This window comes from Geotrypetes seraphini, chromosome 8, assembly GCF_902459505.1.
Source record: "Geotrypetes seraphini chromosome 8, aGeoSer1.1, whole genome shotgun sequence".
NCBI lineage: Eukaryota > Metazoa > Chordata > Amphibia > Gymnophiona > Dermophiidae > Geotrypetes > Geotrypetes seraphini.
The window spans coordinates 163,438,282-163,460,236 of NC_047091.1; the positions used below are offsets into that span (position 1 = coordinate 163,438,282).

Here is a 21,955-nt window from a genome sequence, read left to right on the forward strand (position 1 = left end):
ACCTCAGGGCGCATGCGGGGGCTGGAGGCACGCGACTGTGCTCTCTCTCTCTCTCCTAACTTCCTGGCTCCAGCGGCGTAGGCAGCACCAGTCGCAGCAACCGAGTGGTGGACAGCAGCCCCACTCCGGCCGTTGACCCTCCACAAACCTCTCAGCTCCAGCGGCATAGGCAGCACTATAAACACGCTGCTTCACGCCCTTCTACTGCTGATTTCCTCTGCCGCGTCTCTGATGACATCATCGGAGACAGACGCAGCAGAGGAAATCGGCAGTAGAAGGCCGCGAAGCAGCGTGTTTAAAGTGCTGCCTACGCGGCTGGAGCCCCGAGGTTTGTTGGCGGTGGGAGGGTCAGGAGCAGGCCGGATGGAGCAGGACAATGGCAGTAAAAGGAGGGGAGGGGCCGAACGGAGCAGGGAAGAAAAGATAAAAGAAGGGAAAGGGGGGGTGGGGGAAATGCTGCTACTGTTTCTGCACAGGAAAGGGGGGAGATAGGAGGGAAATGCTGTTGCTGCTGCATCGGGAAGTGGGATGGAAATGCTGCTGCACAGGGAAATGGGGAAAAATAACAGACAGACAGCGGGAGGGAGGGAGACAGAAAGAAAGAAAGACACAGGGGCAGGGAGAGGAACAGAAAAACAGACAGAGAAAGGGGGCCAGAGAGAGAGTCAGCGGGAGAGGGAAAGGGGTCTGCTTTAGGGGGAGGGGTGTGTTTGGGGCAGTTTTGCTCTGGGGGGAAGACAGAAGGGGCCATGGAGAGACAGGGAGAGGGAAAGGGGGCTGCTTTGGGGGGAGGGGTGTGCTGGGGGGAGACAGAAGGGGCCATGAAGAGACAGGGAGAGGGAAAGGGGGCTGCTTTGGGGGGAGGTGTGCTGGGGACCGACAGCTTTGCTCTGGGGTGGGAAGACAGAAGAGGGCCATGGAGAGACATTTGGGGGGAGGTGGGTGCTGGGGGCAGACAGCTTTGCTCAGGGGGGAGGGGGAGACAGAAGGATACAGACAGCGGCCAAGGAGAGAGAGATAAAGAAACACAGACAGACAGACATCTATTCTAGCACCCGTTAATGTAACGGGCTTAAAGACTAGTATATTATAAATTATTTATTTATTTCAGTATTTATATACTTATTATAATCTAAGTGGTTTACATTCAGATACTCAAGCATTTGTCCCTGTCTGTCCCGGTAGGCTCACAATCTGTCTAATGTAATGGCAATGGTGGGGGGGGGGGGATTAAGTGACTTGTCCAGAGTCACAAAGAGCAGTGTGGGATTTGAACCTACAACTTCAGGGTGCTGAGGCAGTAGCTGTAATCACTGCACCACACACTTCCCTCATGCCAGAAAACAAACGTCTAAAAATGCCTGTATTGTTTGGTTAATTTTGTATATAACATGAGGGAGGTCTATCCTATCAAATTTGTTCCCCTTGGTTAATCTAGAAATGACTAATTCAAATATGAAAAATCCCTCCAGGAAATTGCATTCTTGTATTTATTATTTTATTTTATTAAATAAAACAGACTTCCTTTTAAATTATTGATACAGTATGTGTCAGTTTTTCTTACTTTTTTTAAAAAATTGGGTCATTTTCTCTACCATCAGGTGTTAGAAACAGTTGGAAGCTAACCTTCCTTTTATAAATTAATGTCTATGCAAGATTTTTCATATTTGAATTAGTCATTTCTAGATTAACCAAGGGGAACAAATTTGATAGGGTAGACCTCCCTCATGTTATATACAAAATTAACCAAACAATACAGGCATTTTTAGACGTTTGTTTTCTGGTGTGGGGTACTCTGCAAGATTCTAAGGTGTAAATTCATTCTTTTTTGCTCATACTTTGAGACAGAGGTGGCTTATGGACATTTCATCCGGAAACCTCTCCAAATCCAGTCATGCTAACTGCCCAAATTACATCTTCTGGCAGCCCATTTCACAGTTTTAGTTCTATGCCAGTGGTCTCAAACTCAAACCCTTTGCAAGGCCACATTTTGGATTTATAGGTACTTGGAGGGCCTCAGAAAAAAATAGTTAATGTTTTATTAAAGAAATGACAATTTTGCATGAGGTAAAACTCTTTGTAGTTTATAAATCTTTCCTTTTGGCTAAGTCTTAATAATAATATTGACATTTATAGATAAAGAGACATTTGATCAAGAAACTGTTTTATTTTACTTTTGTGATTATGATAAACATACCGAGGGCCTCCAAATAGTACCTGGCGGGCCGTATGTGGACCCCAGGCCGCGAGTTTGAGACCACTGTTCTATGCTGAATGAAAAAATACTTTTCAGATTTTATTTTTAAAGTGCAGCCTATTAGTTTCATGGCGTGGTATTAGGGAAAGATGATTTACTCTTTCAAATATTTACCCACTCATGAGTTTATAGATCTCTATCATATCTTCTCTTGGCTGTCTCTCCTGCAAGCTGAAGAGGCCTAACTAACCCTTGCCTTTTACTAAACCGCGATAGCGGTCATTAGCGCAGGGAGCCACACTGAATGTTCTGCGCTGCTCCCGACGCTCGTAGAAACTCTGTGAGCGTCGGGAGCTGTGTGGAGCATTCAGCATGGCTCCCTGCTCTAATAACTGCTATTGTGGTTTAGTAGAAAAGGGGGGGAGGGTTAATAAAGGGGAATTTCATTGAAAATTTAATTGAAAAACTAGGACAACTCACGATATTAGAGCATGTGTTTATCATTTGGATTGTATACTTTAATTAAAGGGTTTTTATTTTTAATTTTATGGAAATAATTTTGAAGTGGTAAGGTAACACCTGCCTGCCCCCCAAGAAAACAAAATTTAATCAAGGATTCATGCTCAGGTAGGTGCATCATATGTGTAAAATTAATTTTTAATCAGCTGATTTTGGATTCTTTTTTTTTTCCAGCAAAATATATTGGCTGCTACATGGACGACACACGTCGGAGAGCCCTCCGCGGAGTCTCCTTTTTTGATTACAAAAAAATGACAGTGTTTCGGTGTCAGGACAACTGCGCAGAACGGTAAGAGAGCAAATGCACCAAGGCGGGGTCTTTATTTCTTTCAGTATTTCTGCATTGTCTCTTGTGTAATCCCTAGCTTCATGCTCTCAGCATTGTCTCTCTTTCTTCTCGGTTGTTTGAAGAATGTTACCTTGCACCAGATGTGCTGGCAGGAGCGTGTCCCTAATGCAAACAGATTTCTTTTCAGCAGTAAATAGGAAATCTACCGTAGAGGAGAGCGTGTGGTGCAGTGGATAGAGCCACAGCCTCAGCACCCCGAGGTTGTTGATTCAAATCCCACACTGCTCCAAGTCACTTAATCCCCCATTGCCCAGGTACATTAGATAGAGTGTGAGCCTGCCAGGACATATAGGGGAAAATGCTTGAGTACCTGAATGTACATCACTTAGGTTATAAGTGGTATATAAATGCTAAAAATAAATAAATTTGTGAACTTTTACTAATGTAAATCCCCCTTCAGGGTGGCTCTGAGTCCAGGCTCAAAGGAAGTTTTTGTCGGTCCCTCACAAATGTGGTGTTCGATGCTTCCAACAAGGGAAAAGAAGGGTTAACGGATGGGATTACCCTCCTCCCCCCCCCCAGGAAAATTCCAAAAGGCTGCTGTGGACAAGTCTAGCCAATAAATTAAATAGGTTTTTATTTGAACTCTTAAGACAGGCTTATTATACTTAATAAGTTCCTTTTCGTCCAATTTCCAATAGTATTAATATTCAACCTTCTTAACTAATGCTTCTGTACTTACTCTAATAACCTTAGATATTATGCAGATTTCAGAACCAGTCTTTTCCTATCTTTAAATCTTTTCAGTTTTGTTAGCTGCAAGCTCCTCTGCTTTCAGTTAAATCTGTGTATGGGCATGGCTCTCTGCCCAAGTCCCTCCTCTCCTTGCTAATCCGCCTTACCCAGTCCCTAGACCTCACCCCTCCTCTGGAGCTCTCCTGGACAGTTAGCTGTCCCCCTCACTTCCTTCCAGACTTTCTCCCACCCCATCCCCCAAAGCCAGCCGGCCTGCCTGCCTCCCTCCCTGCCATGCTGAAGCCAGCCTGCCTCCCTCCCACGCCGAAGCATGGCCTACCTGCCGCCAACTCTTCCTTCCCCCTAGTCTGCCGCCGAAGCCAACCTGCATCCCTTCCTCCCTGCCGCTCCGAAGCCTGGCCTACCCACTGCCGATTCTTCCTTCCCCCTCCGCCAACCACTGCTGCAGCAAATCCAAGAAGGGAAGGGAAGGGCCAGGCGCGTGCAACGGCGCTGACCCACAAGCCTTCCCCTGATGTCAATTCTGACTTCAGAAAGAAGGTCCGGGCCAGCCAAGCAGCAGTTGCGACGGCGGCAGTCGGCCCGCATACCCCCTGACTTTCAGGATGGGCAATTTTTGGGGAGGCCATGGCCCCTGTGCCCTCCCCCCTCATTCCGATGCCTATTACACAGCATACAGATATAACTCTGTACTCTGAACTGAACTGATTTGAACCCTGCTCTTTAAGGGAAGCTCAACCCTTTCCCCTCATGGGGAGCAGGTGTCCACTTTCCTAATTCTGACCTAGTACTTTTCATTTTTTTATGCACACCTTATTCCCACAAGCTTTATTCCCTTCCATGAACTAATTCCCTCAACATGCGTAAAATTCCTCCCATCTGCTTGTGTTTTTGTCCCTCGGTGAATAATTTGCTTAAAGTGCTGTCCACTTCCCTCTCTGCTTGCTCAGCCATGTAACATTTACAAATTTGTTATGTTTTTACTGTTGCTCAGTGATATAAATCATATTTTTTTAAATGCAGCACAGAGAAAATCTGCTTTTAAACCCACTGTAAACAGATTTCTTCTCTCCCCAATTTCTTGTCAGAAACTCACTCACAGGGGGATTTTACTGAAGTGCGCTAATGGATTTAGAGGAGAAGTTATCAACATATGGTCAAATAGCCCATCTAAATGGGAGCTCAAGCCAGGGTTTCATTGCATAGCATAAAATGGGAACATAAGAATAGCCTTACTGGGTCAGACCAATGGTCCATCAAACTCAGTAGCCCGTTCTCAAGGTGGCCAAACCAGGTCACTAGTACCTGGCCAAAACCCAAGGAGTAGCAATATTCCATATTACTGATACAGAGCAAGCAGTGGTTTCCACCTTGTCTTTCTCAATAACAGACTATGGACTTTTCCTCTAAGAACTTGTCCAGATCTGTACTAAAATAGCAGGACTTGTGGTAGATTATCTTTACTTAATGGTAGGACACATCAATAATTTCCCCCATTAGTGCATGCTAAGAAATCAGTGTGTGTGTTCAGTGGTGTAATAATGGGGGAGGGTGGTCTGCCCCGGGCGCCATCTTAGTAGGGGCGCTGGCACCCACTCTCCTCTCCTCCGGCTCCTTTCCATTTCTCCCCCTATCACGCACATCTTCACTTCTCCTTTAGTCTTTTGTAAACCGCATAGAACTTCAAGGTAATGCGGTATATAAACTGTTATTATTATTTTATTATTATTCTCCTCCACTGTACCTCTTGCTCTTCGGTGGCACAAGCAGCTACTCCAACCTGTTGCTCGCACCAGCATCTGCTCTCCCTCTGACATCATTTCCGGGTCCTGTGCCTAGGAAGTGACATCAGAGGGAGAGTCGATGTGGACAGCAAGTTGGTGATGCTGCTCTTGCCGGGAAAATTTAAAGAGTATAGGGAAGGGGTGCCTGTGGTGGGGAGTGGAGAAGAGGGCAGGGGAAGGGCACCACCGCCCCAGGTGCCTGTCACCCTCCCTATGTCACGGTGTGTGTTAAATACTAAGAAAAATCTGCAATTAATAATAATAATAATTTATTTTCTTTTCTTGTATACCGCCCAACCAGTAGTTCTGGGCGGTTCACAACAGGAGAATACTGAGACATTTCAACACATGGTACAGTTTCATAGAACACACTATCTACGTACATTCTAAAATTATATAATAAAAGTAATACAATTGTTAAAAACATTCAAGTACAATGTTAAAAATTATTAAAAAATAAAAACATACTATCTATGACAATAAGAGTAGAAACAAAAGACCTCATTTAAATATATCAAAATTAATATTCTTATTTGTCAAATAAATAGGTCTTTAATGATTTCCTAAATGTGAAGTAAGAATTAGATTGAACAATCATCGGACTTAGCCAAGAGTTTCATCTTCCCAGCTTGATACTCCAAAGTCCTGTCTAAAAAAGTCTTAAAATGACAGGCCTTTGGAGTAGGGAAGATGAACTTTCCAGAATTTCTAGTTCCTTTTGTTGAGTAAGAAAGTTTCAGATAGGGGGACAAATATGAGGGAGTAATCCAAAAAGCACCTTATAACAAATGCATCCAAACTTAAAAAGCACTCTGGCCCCAAAAGGCAACCAATGCAACTTGGTATAAAAAGGACTAACATGATCATACTTTTTAAGATTAAAAATCAGGCGAACTGCAGCATTTTGCACCAACCGAAGTCTTAATATAATCTTTTTAGGTAACCCCAAATAAATTATATTACAATAGTCTAAAATTGATAATACAATAGATTGAACCAGTAATCGAAAAGATTCACTGTCAAAAAACTAGATTCACTGTCAAAAAACTAGATTCAAGGTAAGGTCACTAAAGGAGGAAAAGGGACCTCAGAAAACCACAACTGCAAACAAATAAATGTATGATAATATAGACAGCCCTTATGGTTCCATTTTCTTTCACCTCGGCCGGCAATCGGGACAGTGAGTATGCGGCTCAGGAGACCGGGAAGGCGTTGGCATCTGCCCTCCGCCGACAGCCACCTTAAGCCACCACGGCCTGCAGGCGCCTCAAGCTGCTCCGCACCGCCTTTCCTGCGCCTTAGCACGCATGCGCACACTGCTGGCCACATCCCGACAGATCAGGACTCAGGGAACACGGGATAAGAGTGCACATGCGCGCTTAGCATATTATTATTATAGATGATCAGTGGACTCAAGCAATGAATGATAATTTAATGTGGAGTTTTTGAGACCGAGGATGTGTCTGCACCTCCAAAAGTGTTTTTTTAAGCTGCTATGTCCAGAGGATTACAAAACTTTATATCCTGCTGAGACGCTGAGGTCTTTTCTCCACTATTATAAAAGAATCTGTGGTAGATTTCCTGATGTGCTGTGACACCTGAATGCATGTTGTGATTTGTTATAAAATCCACACTTAGCATGCATCATCCCAGTGTCTAAATTTAACAAGTATGCAAACCGTGTAGGTATTATATGGTATATAAATTTTTTAGATAAATAAACATGGCGAATTGTGCTGATAGGATACTGTGGGGCTCATAATCGAAAGAGAAAACGTCCAAAAACTGACCTAAGTCGGCACGTGGACGATCATAAATGAAAGTTAAGGAGAATAAAAAGGGAGAGTTTCCTTACAGTGTATCTGAACCCATGCCCAGTAGAGGAAAAAGCAAGATTATCCCTAATGCTTACATGATGAAAATGGACTCTGGATTGACAACACCATCTTCAGCAGCAAAACAGCACTATTTAAGACAATCAAGGTATCTTCTAGGTGTAAATCCCAAGAATGTATCTTTGTTGTCTGCCAATACAGAAGGAAAACCTGCTACTTGGAACAATCCTCTAGTTTCTAAACCTTTAGGAACAATTGGAGTAGGTCTTCCTTTCAACAGAACTATTGCAGGAAATATTGTTGGTTATTTGGGTCCTGCTTACATCCCACCTGGAGGCTATATTCCTTCGTTTCACAAAAAAGAGGTTGGATCTGCTGGACAGAGGATACAGCTTGCACCTATTGGAGCAACAACAAATTATGACAACTGGAAAACAAAAGCTTCCCGCTCTCAGTTACAAAGGCATAACTATAATGCTGCAGGAAAAAACCTGAACATGTTAGCACGGCCCCCTCCTGTCCAGCCTGTGCATGGAAGGACAGACAGGATAGCCAAATACGGAGGGCATTGATAGAAAACTGTTAAATGTTGTATTTATTGTACATGTGTATCTTTAGCCATTTTCTAATAAATTTATTCTTCCTAATGTTGATAAAGAATATGTAATGCTATATAGCTTAAAGGTCTGCTATTTTATTGTATGTCCTTAAATGAAGTGACATTCATTTTACCTAGCACAGAAAGACGTCTAAGTGCCGATAATCAAAATGGGTTTTGGATGTGTTTAAAAACGACCTAGGCCTTCATAGTGCCGCTGAACGACCAAAGCTAAATGGGGCATTTCAGGAGGAGTGTCGAGGGCAGGAGTTGGGCAGGACGTGGGCCGGCTTAGACTTAATCGTACAGCATGTATAACCGAAAGTTATATAACCCAGGATCGACGGAACTTGGACGTTGTGACTTAGACCATGTAAAACATGGTCTGAGTCACAAAAGCCCACCTAAAGTCACCAGATAAGCACTGCAAACACATAAAACAGACCCCTACACAGTGATCACCGACCCCCCATCCAATGTCATAAAAATTGTAATTACACCTTTAAAATTCAGCCTCCAGACCATCATCACCTGGCAGCCTGGCATAGGAAAGCCTAATCGTCCAGCACAGAAGCGGCTTAAGCCGTCTTGGGGGTGGGTTAGGGACTCATGGAGAGGAGGACCCATGCCCATAAGCCCCTGTAATCACTGCATTGATACTTAAACATGTGCACTCCCCTATACACCCCCAAAACCCTTTTTTACTGGCATATAAGTGGCTCCTGCAGCCATAAGGGCTATTAGGGTGGTAGATAGGTGGGTCTAGGGGATTCTGGAGGTGGTTTGGGGGGCTCACCATAACCTATAAGGGAACTGTAGTGAGGAGAAGACATGGCACCCTTTTTGTGAAGTTCAGAGCAGTGCCCTCTAAGGTACCCTACTATTTAGGTGCCATGTCTGGGTGTTCAGTCCATCACTTTGCAGACCCCTCCCACGTCTAACAGGGCTTGTTCTAGGCGTTTTTGACTTGGATGAAAAGTTGGACAAAAATGTGGTATAAAGATGGACGATTTAGTGACTTGGATGATCAGATCGGCAGGACGTATAATTAGACGATTTTCGAAACAAAAAAATTTGTGGACGTATTTTTCGAAAATGTGTCCTAGGCTGTTTTCTTACTTTGGACAACTTGCGACTTAGATGAAAACGGACTTAGACGTTCCTTTCGATTATGCCCCTCTGTGCCTTTATTTTATTGCTGTAAATGTACATTTTATTTGTCTTTATTTGTTTACTTTATGAATATTTTATTGTACCTACCTAGATCTGTGGATAGAGTAGGTGATACATTTTTTTAAATAAATAAACAAATCGATCTGCAATTTATGGCCACATCTTCCAAATACTGCACCATCAGTAAATGGACCATACTTCTAGCTGTGTGAACTGAACAGAAAATAACTGTTACAGTCTTTGCAAAGTATTGTTCAAACACTAGGCTTGACTGTCAGGGCTCCTTAAATTGCTGCGCATGCCAGACGTTAACGCCAGCATTGAGCTGGCATTAGCTCTAGCCACGTAGCGCGGGTTTAGTGCATGCTAAAATTCTGCTTGCGCTAAAAACGCTATCGAAGCTTAGTAAAAGGAGCCCTCAGTGTAAACCAGAATACAGAACATTACCACGGGAAGACTCGGAACTCTTGAACCAAAATCATCTTTTAAAAAAAATTATATTTGTACATATTTTAAATTTTTACTTGACAAGGAAAGTCACTTAAGAAATTAACAATATAATAATAATAATATACATATATAAAATCATTGTTGAAAAAATGGATCAATCATACATTATTGTTAGTCTACAATAACTGGAAGAAAGAACTATAAAAAAACAGAGATTGTTAGAAGAAAAGATTCCAGGAAAAACTAAACACTGCCCAAAGGTGGTCCAATAAAATATTCAATAAGCAGATTAAGAAGGCGGTCCTCGTGGAATGTTTGGGACTGTAACTCCTTTTCCAGAAAGAAAACTAAACAGTTGTTGTGGCTCAAAGAAAATGTATTGCACCCCCCAAAGGGTGACCCTACATTTATATGGGCATCTAAGAACAAAAGATGTCCCCAACTGTATGACTTGATGTCTTAAAAGTAGAAACTATTTTCTTCCACTTCTGGGTTGCTCTTGATACATCTGGATATTTTCTTATTTTATACTAGTGTTTAATGGATGCTAGTAAAGCCTCCTTTCCTCACATGTCCCCTAAATGTCAGCCCCAGCTCCCCCCAGCCCCCTTCTCCCATATTTTCCCTTTCAGCTTCCAGCCCCAGCCCCCTTTTCTCACCAGCAGCATTTCCCTACCCCCCCCCCCCCCCAACTTCCCTGTGCAGCAGCAGCATTTCCCTCCCTCCACCCCACTTCCCTGTGCAGCAGCATTCCCTCCCCCCTCCACTTCCCTGTGCAGCAGCATTTCTGTTTGTTTCTGGCCGGTTCCCTTACAGCTCTTGCCTAAGTTATTTTTGAGTTTAAAGCTGCTGCCGTGGCTCCTCTCACGATCTGCACCTGCGTTGGAAGCCTTCTCTCTGATGTGACGTCAGAGAGATTTCCGACGCAGGTGCGGCTCGTGAGAGGAGCCGTAGCGGCGGCTTTGAACTTAAAAATAACTTCGGCAAGGGACTGTAAGGGAGCCGGCCAGACCGCGGGCCACGCTGTGCTAGACGGAGTGAGGGCAGGAGGGGGGAGTAACCTCCGTGCGTCCCTGCTTCAGGTGCCTCCGCAGGCGCAGAAGAAACCACCGCCGACTCCTACTGCGCATGCGAAGCCATGGAGCTACAGAGCACGGATCACACAGGTAGGAGGGCACATGTGCGCTTAGGGTTTTATTATTAGTGATGTCGTAAACAAAACGTCTTTATGCATGAAAAATAATTCAAGAAACCACAAATTGGACCAACAGTGTAGCTAGAACAAAAACTTCTACGTCTAATCTCTCTAAAGCCAAACGATCAGCAGAGAAAACCTACTGATTAGACCTTGACAACTTCTTTTAAGAAAAGTGATACATTTTTTGAGAGTGGGGAATATGAAGCTTCTGGAACTTTTAATATCTCAGCTAAGTATCACTTGAATACATCATGAGCATTAACGGTGAAAGCCTTATGAAAATTAATCAGTCTGAGATTGTGTTCTCTCGTAGCATTTTCCTATATATATTTTTTTTTAATTGAAATGTCTCTCATCCCAATTTGATCCCAATCTTCCAAAGTTTCCAACCTAGACCCATCATCTAGACAGATTTAAAAACTTTTTTATTTCGCGATGCCTTCGCTAACACTTAGAGCCATCATCTCTTTTTTTTTTTTTTTCTCTTCTTTATCATTCTATTTATCAACAATAACCGCTTTCATCAAAGCGTCCCTCTCCATTATGTTTTATCCAAACCCCACTATCTCCATTTTCTTCTCAAATATGTAACTTTACCCTCCCTCCCCTTCTATCCTCACGGTCTAGTTCGTCCTGTAATGTTATTTGTATATACACAATACCTCTTTCTTTTTAGTTTTTTTTTTTAAACATATTGTTAACCAGCCAGATATTAACTTGATGGTTGGTATATCAAAATTAATAAAACTTGAAACTTGATCTTCTATTTTAGTTTTCACACCAGAAATTTTCTTTCTACGTCAAAGTTTTCTGAAAGAATCGCTGTACAGTGGAAAGATACATTCTGTATTTGAATTCCTAGTGAGTACTGCAGAATGGAGATTGCCTCCCAGATATTTCAAAAATTGGAAGACAGTTGGTCGCTTCAATGAAGGTGCTTCTGGCATAGACTCCAATGAATGAACTCAAGTACCGTATTTGCCGGCATATAAGACGACTGGGCGTATAAGACGACCCCCCAACTTTTAGTTAAAATATAGAGTTTTGTTATATACTCGCTGTATAAGACTACCCCTTCTTCCGCACACCTTCTCTACCGTCCCGGGTGCAGCACAGCCGGCCAGGTCCCCTTACTTTTGTGGCACTTCCCCGACCGACCGACAACAGCCCCGGTCCGACAAACCTCCCTGCCCTTAACCGCGAATCTAAATTACCTTCTTACAGCTGCTGTAAGAAGGTAATTTAGATTCGTGGCTACAGGGCAGGGAGGATTGTCGGACCCGGGCTGTTATCGGTCGGTCGGGGAAGTGCCACAAAAGTAAGGGAACCTGGCCGGCTGTGCTGCAACCGGGGCGGGGCGGCCGCCCCTCTCGCTTGGTACCGCGAGGCTACTCTCCTTCTCCTTATCTGCCCTGCCTGCAGCACAGAGCCGAACGGAAGTCTTCCCGACGTCAGCGCTGACGTCGGAGGGAGGGAGGGCTTTGTTTAAGCTTTGTTTAAGCCCTCCCTCCCCTCCGACGTCAGCGCTGACGTCGGGAAGACTTCCGTTCGGCTCTGTGCTGCAAGCAGAGAAGGTAGGGAGAAGAAGAGCCGCGTACATCCAGAAGACTGAGCATCCAGCCCCGCAGGAGCTCCGCGACCCTCGGAGGCGTCCCCATGGGATCCCCGCGACCCTAGGGGGCGTCCCCACGGGATCCCCGCGACCCTAGGGGCGTCCCCGTGCAGCTCTCTAATGTAAAGTAAGGGCATGTAAACAGTACCCGGCGTATAAGACGACCCCCGACTTTGGGGAGGATTTTAAGGTACTGAAAAGTCGTCTTATACGCCGGCAAATATGGTACCTACTAATCTGGATGAGATTGCGTGTCAGTCACGCACCAGTGTCGTTTGAAGAATCACGGCTGTTTGTTTGTTTTTTTAACACAGGTGCCTTAAATGTTGACCAGCATTTTAAAGGCCTACACTTAAAGGTGCCGGTCTCACGCCTATGGAGGCACATAGGGATGCCTATGGATGCCTAAGGCCGCTTCCAGAGCGGACCATGCCCCTCCTGGCCTTAGGCTTCCATAGGCAAGCCTATGCACCTCCCTAGGTGTGAGACCGAAGCCTTCAGGTTTTTTTTTTAGAAACGTGCCCCCTGATTGGTCGGGGTGATGGCAGTTGGGCACCTACCACTTTCTAACTGCAGCTTATTCATTTTAAATATTTATAGTTCGCATTATCCCACCGTTCTATTTATTTATGCAGTTTTCTATTCTGTTCTCTCAGGGGAGCTCAGAACGGTTTACATGAATTTATTCAGGTACTTGAGCATTTTTCCCTGTCTGACCCGGTGGGCTCACAATCTATCTAATGTACCTAGGGCAATGGGGGGGGGGGATTATGTGACTTTGCCCAGGGTCACAAGGAGCAGTGTGGGTTTGAACCCACAACCTCATGGTGCTGAGGCTGTAGCTTTAACCACTGCCCCACACGCTCCCCATAAGCAGGATCACGTCAATAATTGTTAGCACCAAATTGATTTGATTAGTTTATGTGCGGATCTGGTATCTGTGCTCAAATTTGGGTGACCTGTACAGAATCTGCGGGTTAATGCACGTAAGTGTTCTTTTGGAATAGGTTTACAACCTATGCAAATTTGTTGCCTAAATGTTGTTTACCTGTTACAGAACTGGTTGTGGCTTAATCCAATTTTCCTTGCCATATGTATAGCTAGCTGTATGTTTGTATTTCCTACAGGCAGAAGTAATGAGACAAATTTAAGAGCTTTTGAACTGTATTACAGGAAGTGACTCACAGGCTGCCCTGCAGTAATAAACAATCTTCTCAAATACATATGAAGAATTAATTTCTGCTGCAACTGGTATCCTCAAAGAAATCCCCAGTGAGATAATTTTGAAAGCGTGCTGGAGTGAGAGCTTTATCCGTCAGAACTGCGAGGCATTGCTCTTCAGTCGGCCGCACAGCTTGTGTAGCGCAAGGGGCAGCGTGCTTTCTGATTGTTCAATGTCATAACCTTCATCGAGGCTGCCTTAACGAGCAAGGATTACAGCGCTGATTGAAATATTAGCAAGAGCAGTGATTGCGTATTTATAAATATATGCGTAAAGAAGAACAATTCAAATGAGTGATGGTCTTGCTGTGACTATGACATACAGTAGAAGGAACTATGAATTTATCACAGCTCTAAAATGCAGGGTTTTGGTCTTCTTGGGTGGGATGATAAGGTGACATGTTCACATTTAGTCAGCCTGCACTATCGCTAAATGTTAATTCTCTTCCAAAATTATTTAAACATAAAATTTAGATTCCAGTTAAATAGTGCAGAGAAGATATAGTGATGTAACTGGCCATCTTTGCTCCTCATAGAACGAGGAAAATTTAATTTAGTCTATATGGCTATAAACAGAAAGGTTTGTAGAGAATATCATGCCTATAGATGTTGTTCTCTTCACTTCTCTCTATTACGAGACCCCCCAAAATGACTTATCTCATTCTCATTTCTATTTGGTTGTTTCCTCATTTGATTATGTAATTAGAAATTGCGAGGCCCGGACTCTACAAGATAGCGAGAGTAAGAGCCCAACACTGTCTCTACGACCAACTGGACGAGATGTATGCGAGAAATGTAGCTTCCATGACACAGGGTGGCCACTGAATCAGAGTTTTCAGGGCAGATTCTGGTATCATAGTGCCAGTAGGTGGAAAGTTTGATGTTGTCACCGTTGTCACATCAAACGTGATCCTCTGCCTCCAGCACTGCCCATCTACTCCTGCCCAAATGGGTGGTACATCGTTAATCTGACATCTCCGCTGAAATCTATCCGACGACATAGCTTGCAGCTTCACAGATGTTGTGTAAGCTCCAGTGGCACAACAAGACCATGTACCATGACTGGAGAAAAATGGTCATACAACATGATAAATTTTGATCACTCAACATGTGGGTTGGGGGCTTGCTGTGAGTACTAGTAGAACATATGTAGTAAAGTTGGTGTGCTTGAGGAAATCTAACATTTTATGTGACGACATTTCAATTTACTCTCCCATATCTCTTCTCTCCACCCCAACATAAGAATAGCCTTACTGGATCAGACCATTGGTCATCAAGCCCAGTAGCCCATTCTCACGGTGGCCAATCCAGGTCACTAGTACCTGGCACAAAACCCAAAGAGTAGCAACATTCCAGCATCTCGAAGAACTGCAAAATTCCGGAACTCCAATAAGAGCAACATTCCAGAGCTGAGATTGTGATGTCATAATGCCTCATTCCACAGTGCCTCAGAGCCAACCTCATCAGTGATGTTACAATGGCTTAATTGTCCTATACTTTGCTCACATAAGAACATAAGAAAATCCATACTGGGTCAGACCAATGGTCCATCAAGCCCAGTAGCCCGTTCTCACAGTGGCCAATCCAGGTCCCTAGTATTTGGCCAAAACCCAAGGAGTAGCAACATTCCATGCTACCAATACAGGGTATGTCATAAAAAATATACAGGGGTAACCAATTCAAACCGTTGGTATGATGGAGTGACTAAAGTGGTCAATAGAACAAAATAAAGTCACTGCTGAATCATTAAACAATATACTTTGTGCATTCAAAAACTTATTTTGATACTTAGAACTCTGTTCAGAGACATGAAGGCTGATTACTCCGCCTCACCTACCAATCATTGCAGTGTTCAAAAAATATAATTTTTTTTGTAAGGTTTTCAATGAATAAAGTGCTAGCCTTGACAGCTATGCTAACACTACAAACACTTCCATAATTTTTATATTTGTAAAGTGTAACTTAACTTTGAATAGTGACTGGTTCCGACGTGCACGTTTCGTTGCTGCGTCAGGGAACCGACAGTACAGCTAGATTTAAAGCTGGAGGTGAAGTCACTTAGCTTGGCTTCTACTTCATTGAAGCTAAGTGACTTCACCTCCAGCTTTAAATCTAGCTGTACTGTCGGTTCCCTGACGCAGCAACGAAACGTGCACGTCGGAACCAGTCACTATTCAAAGTTAAGTTACACTTTACAAATATAAAAATTATGGAAGTGTTTGTAGTGTTAGCATAGCTGTCAAGGCTAGCACTTTATTCATTGAAAACCTTACAAAAAAAATTATATTTTTTGAACACTGCAATGATTGGTAGGTGAGGCGGAGTAATCAGCCTTCATGTCTCTGAGCAGAGTTCTAAGTATCAAAATAAGTTTTTGAATGCACAAAGTATATTGTTTAATGATTCAGCAGTGACTTTATTTTGTTCTATTGACCAATACAGGGTAAGCAGTGGCTTCCCTCATGTCTTTCTCAATAACAGACTATGGACTTTTCCTCCAGGAAATTGTCCAAACCTTTCTTAAAACCAGCTATGCTATCCGCTCTTACCACATCCTCTGGCAATGCGTTCCAGAGCTTAACTATTCTCCGAGTGAAAAAATATTTCTTCCCATTGGTTTTAAAAGTATTTCCCTGTAACTTCATCGATTGTCCCCTAGTCTTTGTAATTTTTGACAGAGTGAAAAATCGACCCACTTGTACCCGTTCTACTCCACTCAGGATTTTGTAGACTTCAATCATATATCACCTCAGCCATTTCATGCTTGTAAGGGTGGAAGGATGAGGTAGAGGAATGAAAAGAGATTTTGACACTACCAAAACATGGTTTCTCAAATCAAAACCTCTGCCCTATAGCATCTGATCTTACTATTTTTTACATGGTAGTAAGTTGAACTTGTTTGTCATCAGCTGTGTATGTTTGTTCCACAATGGCAGTTTGATTGATGACTAGATGCATTGGTGTCCAAGGAGACGGATATAACCAGGCTTAGTTTGCTTACTGTAAATCTTGGAAAGGCAAGAAGTGTACACTTTTTTTCCTCCAGAAGATTATATTGGACTATAGAAACATAGAAAATGATGGCAGAAAAGGGCCACGGCCCATCTAGTCTGCCCACACTAATGGCCCACCCCCTAACTACCTCCATGAAGAGATCCCATATGCCAATCCCATCTTTTACTAAAATCTGGCACGCTGCTGGCCTCAATTACCTGTTGTGGAAGATTATTCCAGCGATCAACCACCCTTTCGGTGAAGAAATATTTTCTGGTGTCGCCATGAAATTTCCCACCCCTGATTTTCAACGGATGCCCTCTTGTCACCCTTAACTGATAAAGCAAAGAGCCCTACTTATGGAGATCTTTCTAAGGAATACTAATATAGATCCACTGAAATGTGATGATAAACATGATGTAACTATGTTATTTCATACCTGAGCTGAATATTTCATTTTATTAGGGTTATTGATGGCAGCTTTAGTATTTAATCTTTATAGGTATACAAGTCTAATGCTAATTTTTCAAGTTAACTTCCTCTGTGTGCAGTACATCTCTCTGATGGAGAAACTGCTCTATTTTTTTTTCCAGGGGATACTTATATGCCGGATTGGAGTTTGGAGCAGAATGTTACTGTGGTCACAAGATCCAGGCCTTAAATGTCAGTGAGTCTGAATGCAATATGGAATGCAAGGGGGAGAAGAGCAACATTTGTGGAGGTGTGAACCGCCTCTCCATTTATCGGCTGGAACTTACGCAAGAGTCTGCAAGGAGATGTAAGTACATCTGACACTTGGTATTACAGTAGAGAAAGTAGTGTGATAGCGATGTCCACTTTAAAGGTTATTCTAGTGCAATAGGTGTGTCATTCTGGATGGACAGGTAATGTCCTCATGCTCACGTGCCATGCAGAAGGAATCCACGTAAGTTTTTGAATTCCTCCTCCTTCACTAGAGGGCTCTGCTGCCCCCTTCACTTTTTCCTTTTGCATGCAAGCCAGAAGGAATCTTTCTGATTTGCTCCCTCTATATGTTTTTTTTAAATTTTATTTTTGGTCTCTTTCAGTCTTTTTCACAATATTTTGACAGCTTTCGATGCTCAGAGTTCCCCTCGTCGAAAGGTTTTCAGGATAGCCCTAATGAATATGCATAGAGCAGATTTGTATGCCTGTCAACTCCATTATATGCAAATTTCTCTCATGCATTTTCATTAGGGCTATCCCAAGAACCCGACTGGCTGGTTGTCCTTCAGGACAGAATTGGGAAACACTGCTATAGAATGCTATAAATTGTGCAACCAACTGCCGTAAATTGGTGCCAATATTAACACCAGGATTTGGCATGCATAAATGTTAGCAACCAAAGTTAGGCATGAAATTCACACGAAGCTAGAATTCTACAAAGTGCACTTTGCCCAGAGCACTCTTTATAGAACATCAGCTTAGCTCCACATGTCAAATTCCACCCCTAATGTGTGGCAAATATGTGCATAAGTTACACCCATTTTTAAAGAGAAAGTTTAGGCATACTTGCACTTTTAATATTGCCTCTTAGAAAAACTTGTACCCATTGAGACCTTCTCTGTGGCATGGATTCCCCAGTTTATTTAGACACACAGGTACACATTTCGTAAAGTGTGTACCTAAGTTCAAACCCAACCCCATATTTAACAACGCTTTTCTGCGTATCATAGTAACATAGTAAATGACAGCAGATAAAGACCCAAACGGTCCATCCAGTCTGCCCATTAGTTATAGCCATTAAAAATACATGATTAAATTAACTTGTGTCTTCTTTGATATTTCTGGGTCATAGACTGTAAAGTCCACCTGGTATTGTCCTAGGTTCCAACTGCTGAAGTTGCCATCTAATCAAGCCATTATGACATCACTGCTGAGGTTGGCTGTTAGGCATTGGTGGAATGAGGCATTATGACATCACAATCTCGCTCTGGAATGTTGCTACTCTTTAAGTTTCTGCCAGGTAACATAGTAAATGACGGCAGATAAAGACTTAAACGGTCCATCCAGTCTGCCCATATGTTATACCCAATATAAATACATGATTAAATTAATTTTTCTCTTCATTGATATATCTGGATCATAGACTGTAAAGTCCACCTGGTATTGTCCTAGGTTCCAACTGCTGAAGTTGCCATCTAATCAAGCCATTATGACATCACTGCTGAGGTTGGCTGTTAGGCATTGGTGGAATGAGGCATTATGACATCACAATCTCGCTCTGGAATGTTGCTACTCTTTGGGTTTCTGCCAGGTAACATAGTAAATGACGGCAGATAAAGACTTGAACGGTCCATCCAGTCTGCCCATATGTTATACCCAATATAAATACATGATTAAATTAATTTTTCTCTTCATTGATATTTCTGGGTCATAGACTGTAAAGTCCACCTGGTATTGTCCTAGGTTCCAACTGCTGAAGTTGCCATCTAATCAAGCCATTATGACATCACTGCTGAGGTTGGCTGTTAGGCATTGGTGGAATGAGGCATTATGACATCACAATCTCGCTCTGGAATGTTGCTACTCTTTAAGTTTCTGCCAGGTAACATAGTAAATGACGGCAGATAAAGACTTGAACGGTCCATCCAGTCTGCCCATATGTTATACCCAATATAAATACATGATTAAATTAATTTTTCTCTTCATTGATATATCTGGATCATAGACTGTAAAGTCCACCTGGTATTGTCCTAGGTTCCAACTGCTGAAGTTGCCATCTAATCAAGCCATTATGACATCACTGCTGAGGTTGGCTGTTAGGCATTGGTGGAATGAGGCATTATGACATCACAATCTCGCTCTGGAATGTTGCTACTCTTTAAGTTTCTGCCAGGTAACATAGTAAATGAAGGCAGATAAAGACCTGAACAGTCCATCCAGTCTGCCCAGTAGTTATATCCATTAAAAAAAACATGATTAAATGAACTTGTCTCTTCTTTGATATTTCTGGATCATAGACTGTAAAGTCCGCTTGGTATTGTCCTAGGTTCCAAATGCTGAAGTTGCCATCCAAGCTCACCCCAGCCTATCCAACCATCCTGTTTGCAGGATATCTACCATAGAGTCTTTACAGTAACATCCTCATGTTCGAAGTTAATAGAGTTCCCATTGATGCACTCCCCAGCCCAATCCTATACCAAATCATCACATATGGGACACAGACCATGCAAGTCTGTCTAGGACCGGCCTTAGTTCATTAATTTACATTCTTTGTTTTCTAATTAGAGATCCTCTATGTTTATCCCATGCTTTTTGAATTCTATCATCATTCTCCTCTCCACCACTTCCCTCGGGAGGGAATTCCAGGCATGCTGTTCGCCATGCTGAAATGCCTCATAAATTTACACTGTTCCTAATTCCCTACAATCTAGAATGGGATTACATTCTCTCAACCCTTTTAATCTCTTCTCATGCCTCATGTTCCCAGTATGAAAACCATCTAGCTCTCCCTTCTCCTTCTAGGTGAGGAGTGGCCTAGTGGTAGAACTGCTGCCCAGGCACCCTGATGTTGTGGGATCAAATCCCGGCGCTGCTCCTTGTGACCCTGGGCAAGTCACTTAATCCTCTATTATCTCAGGTACAAAATAAGTAAACTGCTTTGAATGTGTAACCACAAAAAAGTGGTCTACTACTACTAGTAATTATTTCTATAGCGCTACCAGATGAATGCAGCGCTGTACAGTCAAAAAGAAGACACTCCTTGCTTGAAAGAGATTGCAGTTTAAACAGACAAGACAGACAAACAGGATGCAATGGATACAGTAAAGGAGAACGGTTAATCTGCTGGCTGGGTTGGTGAGCAGAGGGGAGTATAGGACAATCAAGCCATTGTGACATCACTGATGAGGTTGGCTCTTATTGGTGGAATGAGGCATTATGACATCACAATCTCAGCTCTGCTTCCCAAAGACTGAAACTCTTCACACTACTACTGCTACTATGAATTATTTCTATAGCGCTACCAGAAGCACACAGTGCTGTACAGAGTCACAAAGAAGACAGTCCCTGCTTAAAAGAGCTTACAATCTAAACAGACAAGCCAGACAAACAGGATGTCAGGGATACAGTTAAGGGGAACAGTTAATCTGCTGGCTAGGTTGGTGGGAAGTAGGGTTATGGATCAAAGAGGTGGGTTTTCAGTCTGCTTTTAAACAAGAGAAGGGAAGGGGCTTGGTGAAACAACTTGTAATTTATTCCAAGCAAAGGGGGCAGCTAGATGAAAGGAACAAAGTCTGGAATTTTTCAGTGGAGGGTAAAGCTAAGAGCGACTTAACTGAGGAACGGAGTTCTCTGGAAGGTGTATAAATCCCATTCCCCTTCTAACTTAATGCTAAAATTGTTCTCCCCCTCCTCATGTTAGAAGTAAGTCATACCTTTCTTGGTTTACGACCACCTTAAGGATGCATCTAATCTCTGTGTCCTACTAAGAGGCTCAAACTGGTCATGGTCTGATGAGCTCCTTGAGCAGGTTCAGTTTCTCTCTTCTTTTCTTTATCAAGATACTCTGTGGGTTTGTTTTATTTTATGATTTTCAATTTTTCTTTTCCATTTCATTTTTACTTTGCTTTATTCTGCCTTAAAAGTATTGATGGTCATTGGAAATGATAAGGTAAATTGCTGTGAACTATACCCAAATATTCAACTAGAAATAAAATTAAACCAAAACATCCTATCTGTTGTCCACACTTAGATATTATGAAAGGATTTTTTTTTTTTAACAAGTGAAAGTAGTAGAAAATAAATTATAAAAATTGAAAGTCTGAACAAAATCTTATACCCCAAAATCAAATTATTATGATCTTAAAAATCTTATTTTGTTTCTGTGGCTACCTCACTTGTTGCAAGGTATTTTATGTGTTGAATTAATCTTTCTTTATAGTTAGTGGACTATACAGTATTTTGAGTTGTAGTGAAGATTATCTCAATCAGTGGCGTGGTGAGGGTTAGTGACACCCCTCCCTCACCCTCATCTCCGCCATGCGCATAGCTCCTTTCCCTTCCCCTGTGCCTCTAGTTGTTCACTGCCTCAAACAACAAGAATTTCAACGTGCTCCTCGCGTCCCCGTCGGCTCTCCCTCTGATGTCACTTCCTGTGTGCGGCACCTGGAAGTGACATCATTTGGAGAGATGATGCACGTCACAAGGAGCACATTGAAGTCGTTGCTCATGGCGGTGAACAACCAGAAGTACGGGGGAAGGGAAGAGGGATGTGCGCATGGAGAGGGGAGTGGGGGCAGAGAGGAGGAGCGGCGCCAGCGCCCCCACCAACATGGCACCCGGGGCGGACTGCCCCTCCCCCTTACTA

The 21,955-nt window shown here is 42.9% G+C and overlaps 1 protein-coding gene across 2 annotated transcripts in view; it reads left to right on the forward strand.

Annotated features, from left to right (window-relative positions):
• Nucleotides 1–21,955, forward strand: part of WSCD2 (WSC domain containing 2) — a 353,658-nt gene that overhangs the window by 221,605 nt on the left and 110,098 nt on the right. For both annotated transcript variants that reach the window (XM_033957413.1, XM_033957412.1), the window contains exons 3-4: nucleotides 2,891–3,005; nucleotides 17,220–17,404. In XM_033957413.1, coding sequence (XP_033813304.1) covers nucleotides 2,891–3,005; nucleotides 17,220–17,404 — 300 coding nt within the window. The remainder of the gene's footprint in view (nucleotides 1–2,890; nucleotides 3,006–17,219; nucleotides 17,405–21,955) is intronic.